Source organism: Gopherus flavomarginatus, chromosome 9, assembly GCF_025201925.1.
Source record: "Gopherus flavomarginatus isolate rGopFla2 chromosome 9, rGopFla2.mat.asm, whole genome shotgun sequence".
NCBI classification, from domain to species: Eukaryota; Metazoa; Chordata; order Testudines; family Testudinidae; genus Gopherus; species Gopherus flavomarginatus.
The window spans coordinates 53327086-53340322 of record NC_066625.1 but is presented as its reverse complement, the minus strand read 5'-3'; the positions used below and the strand labels follow the sequence as shown (position 1 = coordinate 53340322).

At 53.7% G+C, this 13237-nt stretch overlaps 1 protein-coding gene across 2 annotated transcripts; it reads left to right on the top strand.

The window, feature by feature from the left end:
* Positions 1 to 4180: 4180 nt before the first annotated feature.
* Positions 4181 to 12631, top strand: LOC127057780 (COMM domain-containing protein 4-like). Of its 2 annotated transcripts, XM_050966844.1 has the most exons (8): positions 4181 to 4273; positions 5847 to 5918; positions 6578 to 6643; positions 7610 to 7649; positions 9480 to 9599; positions 10145 to 10225; positions 11008 to 11184; positions 11459 to 12631. In XM_050966844.1, the coding sequence occupies exons 1-8, from the start codon at positions 4271 to 4273 to the stop codon at positions 11497 to 11499; spliced, it is 600 nt and encodes a 199-aa protein (XP_050822801.1). In that variant the 5' UTR covers positions 4181 to 4270; the 3' UTR covers positions 11500 to 12631. The 2 variants fall into 2 exon arrangements, with proteins under 2 accessions (XP_050822801.1, XP_050822802.1); XM_050966845.1 differs by lacking the exon at positions 9480 to 9599.
* Positions 12632 to 13237: the final 606 nt, after the last annotated feature.

Sequence of the window (13237 nt, the reverse complement as noted above, 5' to 3'; positions counted from 1 at the left end):
CTTTCAGGATCTGGACCTTAGGGCTGGTCTACACAATGTCGTTAAATCAACATTCCCCACATTAGGTCGAGTTTATAATGTTCTTGTCTACGCTACAGAGCCCTTCCTGCTAACCTAAAGGGCTTTTAAAATCAACACCTGTACTCCACCTCAGTGAGAGGAATAGCACTAAATTCAACCTTCCCGGGTCGAATTAGGAGTAGTGTAGACACAACACTGTGTATTTTGACTTTTTTGGCCTCCAGGAGGTGTCCCAGAATGCTCCAATGTGTCCGCTCTGGACAGCACTTTCAACTCCACTGCACTTCAGCCAGATAAACAGGAAAAGCCCCAGGAACTTTTGAATTTCATTTCCTGTTTGAGTAGTGTGGAGAGCACCCAACCACAGCTGACCATGGCTGCCCAGGTATGCAAATACACTCCAGCATGGAGCATACAGGAGACACTGAATCTGATTGTTCTGTGGGAAGAAGGGTCTGTGCAGGCGGAGCTCCAAACCAGCAGAAGAAATGCTGACATCTATGCCAAAATCGCACAGGGCATGGGGGGAAAAGGCTAAACCAGGGACACACAGCAGTACTGTGTAAAAATAAGGTAGCTCAGGCAAGCGTATCAGAAGACAAGGGAAGTGAACAGTCACTTTGGCGCTGAAGCACAGACATGCCACTTCTATGAGCATCTGCATACGATTCTAGGCAGGGACCCCACCAGTATCCCAACACTCTCCGTGGATACCTCCCAGGGGCCCCAAGCAACCAACAACGAGGAGAACATTGTTGATGAGGAAGAAGAAGAGGAGGAGAATGCACAGCAGGCAAGCGGACGATCCGTTTTCCACGACAGCCAGGACCTTTTCCTAATTCTGGAGCCAATCCCCTCCCAGGACCCACTGGTGTGGGACAGTGTTGACAAGGAAGGCACCTTGTAATAACATTATAGGTGTTAAATGCAATTGTGATTGATGTTTAATATGAGGTAAACCATTGAGATACAGTGGTGGCCAGTACAACCACGCAAAGGGTGCTTCCCAGAAAAGCCTGTTTATGTGCCAAGAGTTTCCACACTAAAAAATTTCCCTGGGTGTGCCCTGACACCGCCTACCCTTTCTTGTGTGCTCACCGTGCCTGCCTGCAAACCGAAATCTGCTGCCCAGCGTGCTGCCATGTGTTGTACCTTACTGACAGGCTCTTCTTTCATAACACAAAATTTGGCTGAGTACCTCAGGGAATGTATTTACTATTGTGAATTGTTCCACTCAATGCAACAGTTAACCTTTTTGTTTTCAACAATGTATGTTTTTCCTTGCAGCTGCAACATGTTCTCTGGGTGCTTCCTCCACTCCAGCCCAAAGGCTGTCCCACATTAGAAGGCGAAAAAGTGGACAAGGGAAGACATGTTCTGTGATTTGATGCGTTCCTCCAAGGCTGACAAGGCCCAGCTGAATGCATGGAGGCTGCTATCGGAGAGCATGTGCACCAACCAAGAGGGCAGGAAAGCGTGCAGGGGCCGAGTGTAACGCACAAGAGGAGATGTTGCAGCTTATGGGGGAGCAAACAGACACGCTGAGGCATCTGGTTGAGGTACAGGAAAGGCAGATAGACCTTAGAGTCCTGCTGCACCCAGTGATGAACCAGCTGCTCTCCTCACCAAGTTCCATATCCTCCTCTCCCAGACATCCTAGAATGTGGGGGCAGGGAGGGGGAGAAGCTCCTTGAACTCAACTCCAGGGGATGGTTCATGGAGCAGAAGGCCCCCATTCCCACAGCTTTGATTGCTAGACAATGCAACTGTAGTAAGCTATGTGTCCTTGCCCCTCCTTCCCTGTGTTATCAGGCCCTTAGACCCTGGTTGTCATTGCTATTCATTGCTGTCTCTGTTCAGTGTTTGTTAGCATAATAAAAATGCATAAATGGGGGACAAGAGGCTCTTTATTCACTGTGCACACTGTGGTTGGTGGGGGCTTAGTTTACAGGGCAGTACATGCAAAAAGGGGATAGCTTGGTAAGGAACAACACACAGAACTGTTACATCAGTGATGGATCATTCATGAAACTGGTTTTCAAAGCCTCTCAGAGATGCATTGTGCCTCGATGTGCTCTTCTTATTGCTCTGGTGTCTGGCTGCTCATAATTGGCACCCAGGTGATCTGCCTCAAACCTCCCCCGCACCCCGCCCCCACACACTCCACCAGAAACTTTCCCCCCTTACTTTCAGATATTATGGAGTACACAGCAAGCAGCAACAATAGGAATATTGCTTTCGCTGAGATCTAACCTAGTGAGTAAACTGCGCCAGCACCCCTTTAGATGTCCAAAGGCACATTCTACCACCATTCTGCACTTGCTCAGCCTATGGTTGAACTGCTCCTTACTGCTGTCCAGGCTGCCTGTGTACAGCTTCATGAGCCACGGGAGCAAGGGGTAGGCTGGGTCTCCAAGGATAACTATTGGCATTTCAACATCACCAATGATAATTCTCCATTCTGAGAAGAAAGTTCCTTCTTGCAGCTTTCTGAAGAGACTGGAGTTCCTAAAGATGCGCATGTCATGCACCTTTCCTGACCATCCCACATCGATGTGGGTGAAACGGCCCCTGTGATCCACTAACACTTGCAACACCATTTAGAAGTAGCCCTTCCAGTTTATAAACTCTTTGGCAAGGTGGTCTGGTGCCAGGATAGGGATGTGAGTTCCGTCTATCGCCCTACCACAGTTAGTGGATGGCTTTGCCGCAATGAGGTTCCCTATGTCCTTCACATTTCCCAGAGTCACTACCCTTCTTAGCAGAAGTGAACTGATTGCCCTGGCTACTTGGATCACAGCAGCCCCCATGGTAGATTTACCCACTCCAAACTGATTCCGACTGACCGGTAGCAATCTGGTGTTGCAAGCCTCCACAGGGTTATCGCCACTCGCTTCTCAACTGTCAGAGCAGGTCTCATTTTGGTATTTCTGCGCTTCAGGGTTGGGGAAAGCAATTCGCACAGTTCCATGAAAATGGCCTTATGCATTCAAAAGTTATGCAGCCACTGGGAATCATCCCATACCCACATCACAATGCGGTCCCACCAGTCTGTGCTTGTTTCTCTGGCTCAGAAGTGGTGTTCCAGTGTGTCAACAAGCCTGGCTGTCATTGCTCCGTTCCATGGCTTCCAACACGGCTATTTGCCTGGCATCGCTTTCTTCTGCGCGGCTGCTCCTGGCTAGGCTCTGCAAATACTGCAGGACGATGTGCGAGGTGTTTGTGATGTTCACAACAACAGTGTACAGATGAGTGAGGTCCACGCTTGTTGTGCCATGGCATCTGCGGCCCGAAAATGATTGTTTGCCATTGCTTTCGAGAAGGGAAGGAGGAAGGTAGGAACCAGGTGCATCATGGGAGGCTGACAATATGTACCCAAAACACCTCATGAAAATGTTTTTGTCCCATCAGGTAGTGGGAGCCTAACCCGGAATTCCAATCGGCTGCAGGAACTGTGGGATAGCTGGCCACAGTGCATTGCTCCGTGAGTCAATGCTACCCATGGCAGTGGGGATGTGTGCCACAGATGGAATGTGCATAGTGGGGACATACACCATCGATTTTGTAAAATCAGAGGCTACAGGTCAACTTGAATAAATTCAACCTGTTTTTGTAGTGTAGACAAGCCCTTAGTCTCTCTGCCTCAGTTCCTCTTCCGTGCTATGTACTTCCCTCCCTCTGAGCAGGGGTGCTGGAACAATTTATATAGTGGGGGTGCTGAGAGCCATTGAACCCAACTGTAAACTCTATATATAAAGGGAACCGCTTCAAGCCAGGGCGTGCGGCTGCACCCCTATGAGTCTAAGTAATATTGTGAGGACAAATACATTACGAGCTAACATCCTGTGCAGCAGGGGGCCGCAGCTACCTTAACTAGCAGGGTTAACAGGCCAGTGGACATCCAGTTGCTCAGTCACTGATCTCCCTTTCAGAGTAGCTCTGGGGGCAGAGGCAATCTCCGGTGTTTGCTTCGCAGCTGGGAACAGACTTCCTGAACCAGATCGGAAGGCCTCTGCCGCCCCCTGCTGGAAGCAGAGAAGAGCTGCCCCCGGCTCAGCCTGTGCAATAATCCAGCCGCCTCCATGGCTGAAGTGTCACTAAATCTGCGCTCAGCTGACTCGGCTCAGCGAGCGGCTGACAGGCTGCAGCGCCGGGGGGTCTGTGGTCAGCTGACCGCGCTGCGAGATCAGCTGATGGGTTCCGGCCCTGCCGTGGGCGTGGTCAGGCGCTGCAGAAGCAGCAGGAAACCATGGTGAGCGCAGGCGTGGGGCATGGCTGGGGAGTGTCAGTGCCTTGCTGGGATTTGGGGGCCTGGGGCGATGCAGAGCTGTGTCCCCGGGGCAGCAAGGACTCCGGGTAAGAGCTGGAGCCATGGCTGAGGACTCCCCGTTGCTAGCCCAGTGCTTGGGATTAGTCAGGCCGGTGTTAGCAGCTTCCTAACATGGGCCTCTGGGGGTGGGTTAAATATTGTGTCTGGCTTAAAAACTGCTCCCTCCCTCCGGTGACCTGAGATCAGTGAGGCCCCGGGAAGGAGCTGGAGCAAACAGAAGGAGCTGCCCCTTTGCACAGTAGGTGATTGACCCGGGGAACCCACAGTGGCAGCCCTTTGAGTTCTAATACCTCTCTTAGTTAAGTGTGCTCAGGATAAATGAATCTCATGCTTCAGGCTGCAGGCCAGTAGCCTGCAGGGGTCAGGAAGGAAACGCTGCCTTCCCTGCCTCACCCCCCCCCCCAAAGTGCTGCACTGCAGGATGGGGCAAGTGAAAACTCCTTGTAATGCATCTTTCCTCTGAAGCAGCCAACTCTGGCCAGGGCTGGGGGCAGGGGGATGGGCTGTTGCTGTAGCAGCACCTGTGTTTCTAAAGCAGGGAGTAGTAAAGGCTTCAGCACTGGATGTGCAGGGGAATGAGTTGATGGGGAAAGGATCATTTCAGAGCCATGATAATGTTAAACACCTGAGCGGGAATCAGCTGTCCTTCTCCCCTCAACCTAGACATCTGCCCCTGCTCCGAGAGGCTTATGCCTGGTTCTGTAGCCTGTGAGAGGCTAGAGACTTGAGACACATACATGAGATGTTAGAGACTTGTCCCCTTGCTCTCGCTATGTAACTGCAGCGGGTATAAAGAAGCTGCTCCAGGATGCAGGCTCATGGTCTGTACCAGCATTTGCTGTGTTAAACTGCTGAAGCTGTGGTGTAACTGGTAGCTATTAGGAGCAGGAAGGGGCCATCTGCCCTGCCTCACCTTCACCCCTACCCCCTTCATCAGACTGATCCCTCTGGGCACACCCCAGCCCTGTCCATCTCTTTCCTTCTCTGAGATGAGTCTCTCTCTCAGACTCTGGGCCCAGTTCAGCCTGGGGAGAAGGCCATTGAATTCAGGGCAGTTGTATCCCCTTGTGCTAGGGCTGAGCTTGGCCAGCTGTGTCCAGTCGTTCTCCCTAGGAGTTTGTTCCAAAGGCTGATGACCTCCGTGTCCGGAGCTGCTGCACCTGAGTTTGCAGGGGTATTATACGGTGGGGACTCAGGGCCTGAGGAGGAGAGTTATTTATACAGCTCCGCATCGACCCAGCTGCCGTCTGACTCTGCAGCAGGCTCAGCCAGAGCAGCGACTGAAGATAAGGGCAGCCAAGTACCCAGAGAGGATAGAAATCTAGGGGCGGCTCTTCTGGTGCAGTGGGGTTAGGGCAGCAATAATGGTGGGAAATGAGGGTTCCCCTGCTCTGGCAAGAAGAGCTGGGCTGCCCTGCAAAGGATACTCTACCGCTGATGTCCCCTGGCCCAAAGGCCACCTGGGTCCTAACTGCCCCCGATCTTCTCCTTCCAGAGATTCCGGTTCTGTGGAGACTTGGACTGTCCTGACTGGGTCCTGGCCGAAATCAGCACCTTGGCCAAAATAGTTAAGTGGAAGCTTCTCTTTCTCTGTTTTCTTCTGGATCTTACCTGGTGCCCAGCACCCTGGGGTCTGAGCAATTTTTGCTCTTAAACCGTCCCCAGAGATGCTATCAGGTGCTGTGAACCAGACAATCAACATGAAGCCTTGGCTGTCGAGAGGGGTATCTACGGCCTGGGGCAGCAATGGGAATATCTGAGTGATGCATCCCGATCTGAGCTCTGGGACTCAGGGTATCTGGTGAAGGGGGAGAGCTCAGGTCCCTGAGTGACTGGCATGAACTCTGCGCCTGTCTCTGGCTGACCGGGCTTCCCTAAGAGAGCAGGGAGAGGCTCAGGAACATAGAACAGGCTTTGATTGAGGGTTCGAGCAATACTCAGTGCAGCACAAGAACTGGCTGGGGCTTTAGCCTGACCATTGCATCCAGAAGTCAGGGAATCTCTTTGGAATCCAAACCGTGGTGTTCCCCAAAGTGGCAGAGAAGCGAGTGGTTTAAAAACAACCCAAACCAGTGACGGTTTGGCTGGGGCAGGGCAAGGTTGAGATGGGTCCCCCTGATGTGGCAGAGAGCGTGTGTTTTGAGGGGAGCTCAGACTCCTGCCAGGCAGTGCCCGCTGGGCCCAGCGTTGCGGTGGGGTTTTATTTTCTTGCTCTCTCCTTTCCAGTCCTCGGTGAAGCTGAAGCTCATCTGTGGCCAGGTGCTCAAGGACCTGCAGGGAGAAAGGATTGATGTAAGTGCAGGGCGTTCTTCTCCCATGTTCAGCCCTGCTGAGCAGGGATCCAGTGATCGCAGAGACTCAAGTCTCCCCTTCCCCTGGCTGAGTGGCGTGGGCCATGTCGAGCTGATCAGCCTCGGGGCAGGCAGTGCAGTGGAGTGTGTTTGTGTGTGTGTGTAGGGGGGGGTGTATCAGAGTGGGAGTCAGCTATTCCTAGCTGTGCCACTGATCTTGGGAAGGTGCCTAAAGCCTGTGTCCCTATCGGTAAAATAAGGCCAGTGACACTCCCCCATCAGGGAGATCTGCTGGTGGAAAGGGCCGTACGGCTGCTAAGTATTTACTAGTAAGTATTAGTGTCTGTTTCTCTAAGGGTCCTGTGTGGTCTGCTTCACCTCATCCACCTATTGGTCCTGCCATCGCTAGAGGAGTGGCTGGTGGTTGACAACGCGGATTTCCTTGAGGTCTCCCAGCAAGGGGTTTTGGCCACTCGAGGACATGGGGCTGAGCCATTTGTAACGCCCATCGCAGACAGCAGCTTACCCACTGTTTGGATCGTGGAGGTTCCCTATAGGAGACGGCTGGAGCACTAGCAGCCAGTGGGAATGGTCCATCCTGTATCCCTCCATTGTGAAGGCAGCTTGGGCTAGTGGGAGCCAGGAACCCAGGAGTCCTAGTCCCGATCACCCATGTGGCCTTGGGCAAGTTACTTAAGCTAAATCCAGCAGCTTCTAGTAATTTGGGTCCCACCTTGAGACACCTCGGCCCCGTTACTCAGAAGTGCTGAGCCCCCACCGCTCCTGTTGACTCCAAGTGCACCCGAAACCAGACGCCCCTTGTGGAGCGTTGGCCTTATCCTGGCTCTGCTTGCCCCGTGGGGGATCTGCTCAGCGAGGGCTCAGTGATCATTCTGCACCATGCTGTGTGCGCCGGGAGCGGGGTCCCCTGAGGCTAATGGACCTGGGTGTTGCTCTTCTCTTGCAGTATGAAAAAATCCTGAAGCTAACGTCGGATGCCAGGTTTGGTGAGTGTTGTTCCTTTCCAGAGCTGTTGGGTGTCCGTAGCCTGGGCTCCTCTTGTGCTGTTCGTGAGGCTGTCACGGTGGATTTGGCTCTTTGCCTCACCTGCTTTCCAGGGAGCTTTGCTGGCTTCATTACTAGAACTGCCATTCCTCTGTCTGTGCTCATGGCAGGGAGGCTGCGGCAAGCCAGTGGTTTTGGGATGCTAGGCCAGGCTTTGGCTGACTCTTACCTCCCCCTGGCCCATTCCACACCCCAGTGCCTGGCCCGAGAACATTTTACCTGCAGCGTTTATGGGCGCTGGGCTCGGCTTTGTTAGCCGCAGTGCCTGAAAAGTGTCACTGGCTGGGGTCACGAGTGGAGAGGCACGTCCTGAAGCAGTGAAGGCCTGAAGAGTTAATGCCCAGCCACTGGAAACCGACCGCATACTCTGCTCGTGAGCAAGCACAGGAGCCATGCTAATCTCCCAGGGTCCTTGCCCCTGTTCTGTTTGGGGGCAATACTGCTAATCGGCAGCCTGACGAGTTCCCCCTGCTCACCCCAAATGCTGCCCTGGCTTTATATTTTGGGTGGTTCTGGGCCTTGCGTCGGGGGTGGGAGTGGGTAACACCATTTCCCGAGTGTGTGGAAGTGCCCCGGGCCTGGTGGTTGTGGTGATCACAGTAGCAATCCGCACTTCCCAGGTGCTGCCCAGACAGCTGAACAACCGCCGTCCCTGCCCTGCAGAACTTACTGTCTTAGTGTGGCAATGGAGAGGGGAGGGGCGGGGTCCCAGGATCTCAGCCAGGTTAGCATCACAAAGAGAAAGTTAAGGGGTGACTCGATGGGAGCCTGTAAGTACCTGCACTGGGAACAAACAGCTGATAATGGGCTCTTCAGTCTAGCAGACAAACGTCTAACATGAGCCAATGGTGGAAGTTGAAGCTAGACAAACTCAGACTGGAAATAAGGTGTTTTTACAGGGTCATTAACTGTTGGAACAACTGCCCAAGTGCTCCCCATCACTGGCAATTTCTAAATCCAGATCCGCTCTGGTTCAAACAGGCATTAATTCAGGGGCGCCTAGTGGGCTGTTACGCAGGTCAGGCTGGACGATTGAGGCCAGATGGAACCATGGTGTGAAATGTCTGGTCTGGTTTTTATGGATGAGCTGACCCTGGCTGAGTTGCTGTGTTGTGGCTTGGCCCTGTCTTACCGCCACTGGCCTGGTTATTGTGCGGTGTTAACCTTAGGCTTTGGCTGAACAAATCTGCTCCACACCCTGAGTTCTGCAGCGCGCCTGGGAGCTGCCCTGCTTGGAAACAGTAGGTGAAAGTGCCCTAGGCAGCAGGGTCCTCACGGACAGTGCGCAGCTGGCTACGGCAGGGTAGCTTTACACCTCCAGCTTGCCATGAGCTAAGTGTGCACTTAAGACAAGCCCTTACGCCTCTGGCCCTTGGCCATTATTAGTATTTGGATCCCTAGCATCAATCGATTCTAGTTAGACTTAACCCCTGCCTGTCCCAGGCTTGTTGAAATCCTAACCTGTTTTGACTCCTCCTCCCCCCGCATATTAGTCCTCTGCCCATCACTACTTCTTACCCAGGTTGGTGACAATGAGCCCAGCTCTTTCTGCCTGTTTCCCTGCTGCTCCTCGTGGCCCAGTGCGAGGTGACCTCTGTCTGAGCACCTTCTCTAGTCTCTTGCAGGCGATGAACTGCAAAGGGCAGGCCACGGCAAGGGCTGTTGGATCCTATGTCAATGGAGATGAACCCTTGCAAGGGTCTGACAAAGCTGCCTCCCTGCAGGGAAGAACCCTGCTGCCATAGAGTCCCAAAGGTTTCTCCTCTCTCCAGAGTCCGGGGACGTGAAGGCCACTATTGCCGTGCTCAGCTTCATCCTCTCCAGTGCAGCCAAACACAGCGTAGACAGCGACTCTCTGTCCAGCGAGCTGCAACAGCTGGGGCTGCCCAAAGGTAGGGGAAGTGCCAGGGGATGGGTCCCTCAGAGAGGGCTGCATCGCACTGGGGAGCCCTGGGGTCAGTAGCAGCAGCCTGACTGTCTTGTGCGACGTCAGCCAGAGGAGGGTGCTGAGGAGCAGAGCAGAGCCTGTCTACGCCATGCACCAGGCTGTAACCCTGGATAACTGTATCCTTCCACCAGCACTGTGTGGACTTCAGTATGTTGGCTGTCTGGGGGAGGAGGCGATTGCTGCTGGGTTGTGTGTCTCCCGCACTCTTCCATCAGTGAGAAGTTAGAACTTGCTGTGTCAACCAGCAGGAAAGGTTTTGGAGCAGTAGCTGGGCCATCTTCTGACTGAAATGCCCTACGGTACCATCATCCCCCATTATCCCATGTGCGCCCCAATGTCAGTACCCTGCTAGAGTCCCCCTGCTAAACAGGCCAGCTCAGCAGTTTGCAGCCATGGTCCCTTCTGAGCCCATTGGAACCAGAGTCGTGTTGTGCAGGGACCGATCTGATGCTCTTTGGTGGGTGGTTTCTTGGTCTCCTTGTTTTGTAGAACATGCCACAGGTTTGTGCCGGTCCTATGAGGAGAAACAGAGCCCCCTGCAGGACAGCCTGAGGACACGCAGCCTGAGATGTAAGTGTTCCCCCTCCGGCTGTGCAAACCTGACACTGCTCCAGGCAGCGGATGGGAGATGGTCCTTCAGCAGGGATACAGGCTGGCACCCACTGCCCCCACCCCTCTAGCTGTTCCCCTGTGTCCATGGATGGAAGTTCAATAGGACTTTCTCAGCCATTCTCCTCTGGGACTTCCTGGGACAAACTTGCTCCTGAGGACTGTGGGGTAGGATCAGAGTTTGCTGAGAGTGGATGGGTTTTCAGCAGTAACCGAGGGGATGGCCAGGAGCTGGGATGAGAACCCTGTTGTTTGACCCACTTGGGCTGTGACCTTGCCAGCCCGACAGGTTAGGATCTGGCCAGGTTAGTTCACTTCCAGAACAATCCAAGTGCAGCAGGGAGTGGGGCAGGTGATACACTAGGCGGTGCTCTGCCTTCTGCGTTATCTTTCTTGGCCATAAAGAGAGACACAGCTGAGGCGGTGCTAAGCACTTGGACTCATGGGAATCTTTACAACGAGGGGTGTTAGCTGCGTTATCCCAGCCATGCTCCATCTCGGTGGGCTCCACTCTACTGACCTAAACTCCCTTGTTATTTCCTGTAATGTCTTACATTGTCGCTGTGGGCCAGTAAGACAGTTGCTGTGTTGCACACACCAGAGGTGGCTGCATTTCAGGGGTGGGGGAAGCTGCTTAAAGCTTTTGAAAAATGCTTCCCAAATCCATATTTCCGGCTTGTGCATAGAGAGAGTGTTTTACACTGACAGCGCAAACCTGAGACGGGCTCTACCTCTGTCCTCAGTGAACCATCTGGACTCTGTGTCCTGGAGGGTGGATCAGACGCTCAGCTCCAGTGAGCTCCAGCAGGTCAATGAGCCCCTTGTGCACCTAAAGTTCACCGTGCGAGACGGGGACCGAGGTGTGATGGAGCCCTTTGCCATGAGCATGTCAGCAGAGAAGTTCCGGGTCTTACTGGCAGGTGAGTAGACAGCAGATGGGCAGCTTGGAATCGCTCGCCTCGTCCCCACCCTGCCGGCTAGTGCTTCCTCTCCTGTGTGCCCGCTGCTCTCCCTACTGGCCAGGGCAGAGATCAGCTGTCTCCATGTCGTGTCATTTCTCTATTCCTGCTCACAGCGCAGAGGTATTCTCTGCCCTGCTGTGACCGGTGAATTGGCGACTGGCTGCAGCGCCCCTTGCTGAGATCCAGGTCACTGTGCCCCATTGGCTGTTTGCATCTCCTCTTCCACTTTCAGAGCTGAGACAGGCCCACGCCATGATGAAAACTCTCAGCTGAGGAGCCAGGATGACGGCAGCGAGTGTGGAAGGAGCCGGCCAATTTTGCTGCGGCCCATTGAAGAGTCTGGAGGGTGCGGTTCCTCCGCTGGGGAAGCCCCTTGCTGCATACAGCTGCAGACACCACCTGGGCAGAGGTTGGACTGGGCTCTCTCCTCCTTTCTCAGACCCCTGCAGCTGAAACTGACGACTGCTCTTCCCACTCTTCCTGGCTACTGTCCCCCCTGCACCCCATGCAGCTCTCTTGCTGTGAAGCCTCCTGCCTGCCCCTCCTCCATCCTGCCCACAAGCCCTTGTGCTTCCAGGAGCCCCACCCCAGGATCCGTCCCCAGAGCAATGGTGGATGGGAGCTTGGTGGCTTCTGCATCTGCTAATGAGATCTCCACCTCGAGACCAGCTTCAGCTCGGAGTTCCCATAACAAAGGCGTCCAAACCCATGGACCGTGCTACCATGTAACACACACGCCTCCGGAGAACACCCAGGCCTGCTGGCTGGAGGCTGCTTTAACAGTGAGAGACCCTGACGTCCCCTGCCCAGCCCTTTGTTGGTTGCACTGTTCCTGAACAGCTGCAGGGAGCTGATCTGTCCTTTTGCTTCTGCCTGAATTGTCTTCTCCTGTGCCTACTCCAGGGCAGGCACTTGGGCTCCCATGTCTCTTCTGGAGACTAGCATGCAGCAGCCCACCAAATGCTGCGGCTAGGCCAGCTCCACATCACGCGCTGACTGAACTCCTGCAGCAATCCAGGATGCCTGTGGCTGGGGCGACTCTGCCAGTCGTATATAAGAGGTTGGAAAGTTTCATCAGCCGAAGCGCGATGGAGTGTTTGCTAGTCCCTTCTTGCTTCCCCGCCTCCCTCCCTTAAAAAGCACTTTGTCTCTGTTCTTTCCACTTCCTTTAAAGGAGCCCCCTCCCTGGGGGATAAATGCAGCTTTTCTGTCTTTCCTTCCCCCCATGCTCCTGCCACCTTTTCCAGGGCAGCTCCATGCATGGAATAAAGGATCAGCAGGAACGTGCATCTGGGAATCTCTCCTGCATTTCCGGTTGGCCTTGGCACATGAAGCCAGTTATTTGGGATGTTTCCTGTTTTGCCAGTGGGATCCAATAAAGCCAGTGGAGCATTTTGAATTTGCATCGCTGCCTCCCTTGTCACCCCTGCACTCTCCCTTCTCACACCCTCAGACCAGGAGCAGAGATGTGTCTTTAAATAACTAGAGTAAATCTTCCCTATTTGAAAGGGGGGGATTGATGCCACAGACAGAATTCATCATAGGGGCAGGTGCTCTATAACCTATTCCTGCCCCCTGCAGCTCTGTCAATGTCTCTCCATCCCACATACACCCTCCCTGCTCCTTCAGTCCTGACCTCTGCAGAAACCAGAGCCGGGGTAGGCAAAGTCCATAAACTATTTGCTCCCCCCAGCCTTGTCTCGTAACAACCCTGGCTAGTCCAGCCCTTGCCCCAGGCACAGCTCCGGTAACAGCTATCGAGGGACCAGTTGGGTTTTGCTAGTTTCATTTAAGTTGTGCTCAGTTTTAGATTGGCCCCTGTCACTGGTGCACTATTGTGCTAACCCCCTTTCCTGGCTATAGCTCAGGGCTCTGATTTCCAGGAACTTCACAGCTTGGGGATGATGCAGTTGCTCCTTTAGAGCAAAGCCAGCATAGCCTGAAGGCAGTGAAGTGGGTAACCATTTTAACTGCAGACTCTGAAATAATTTGGTAAATTGCTGAACGGAGG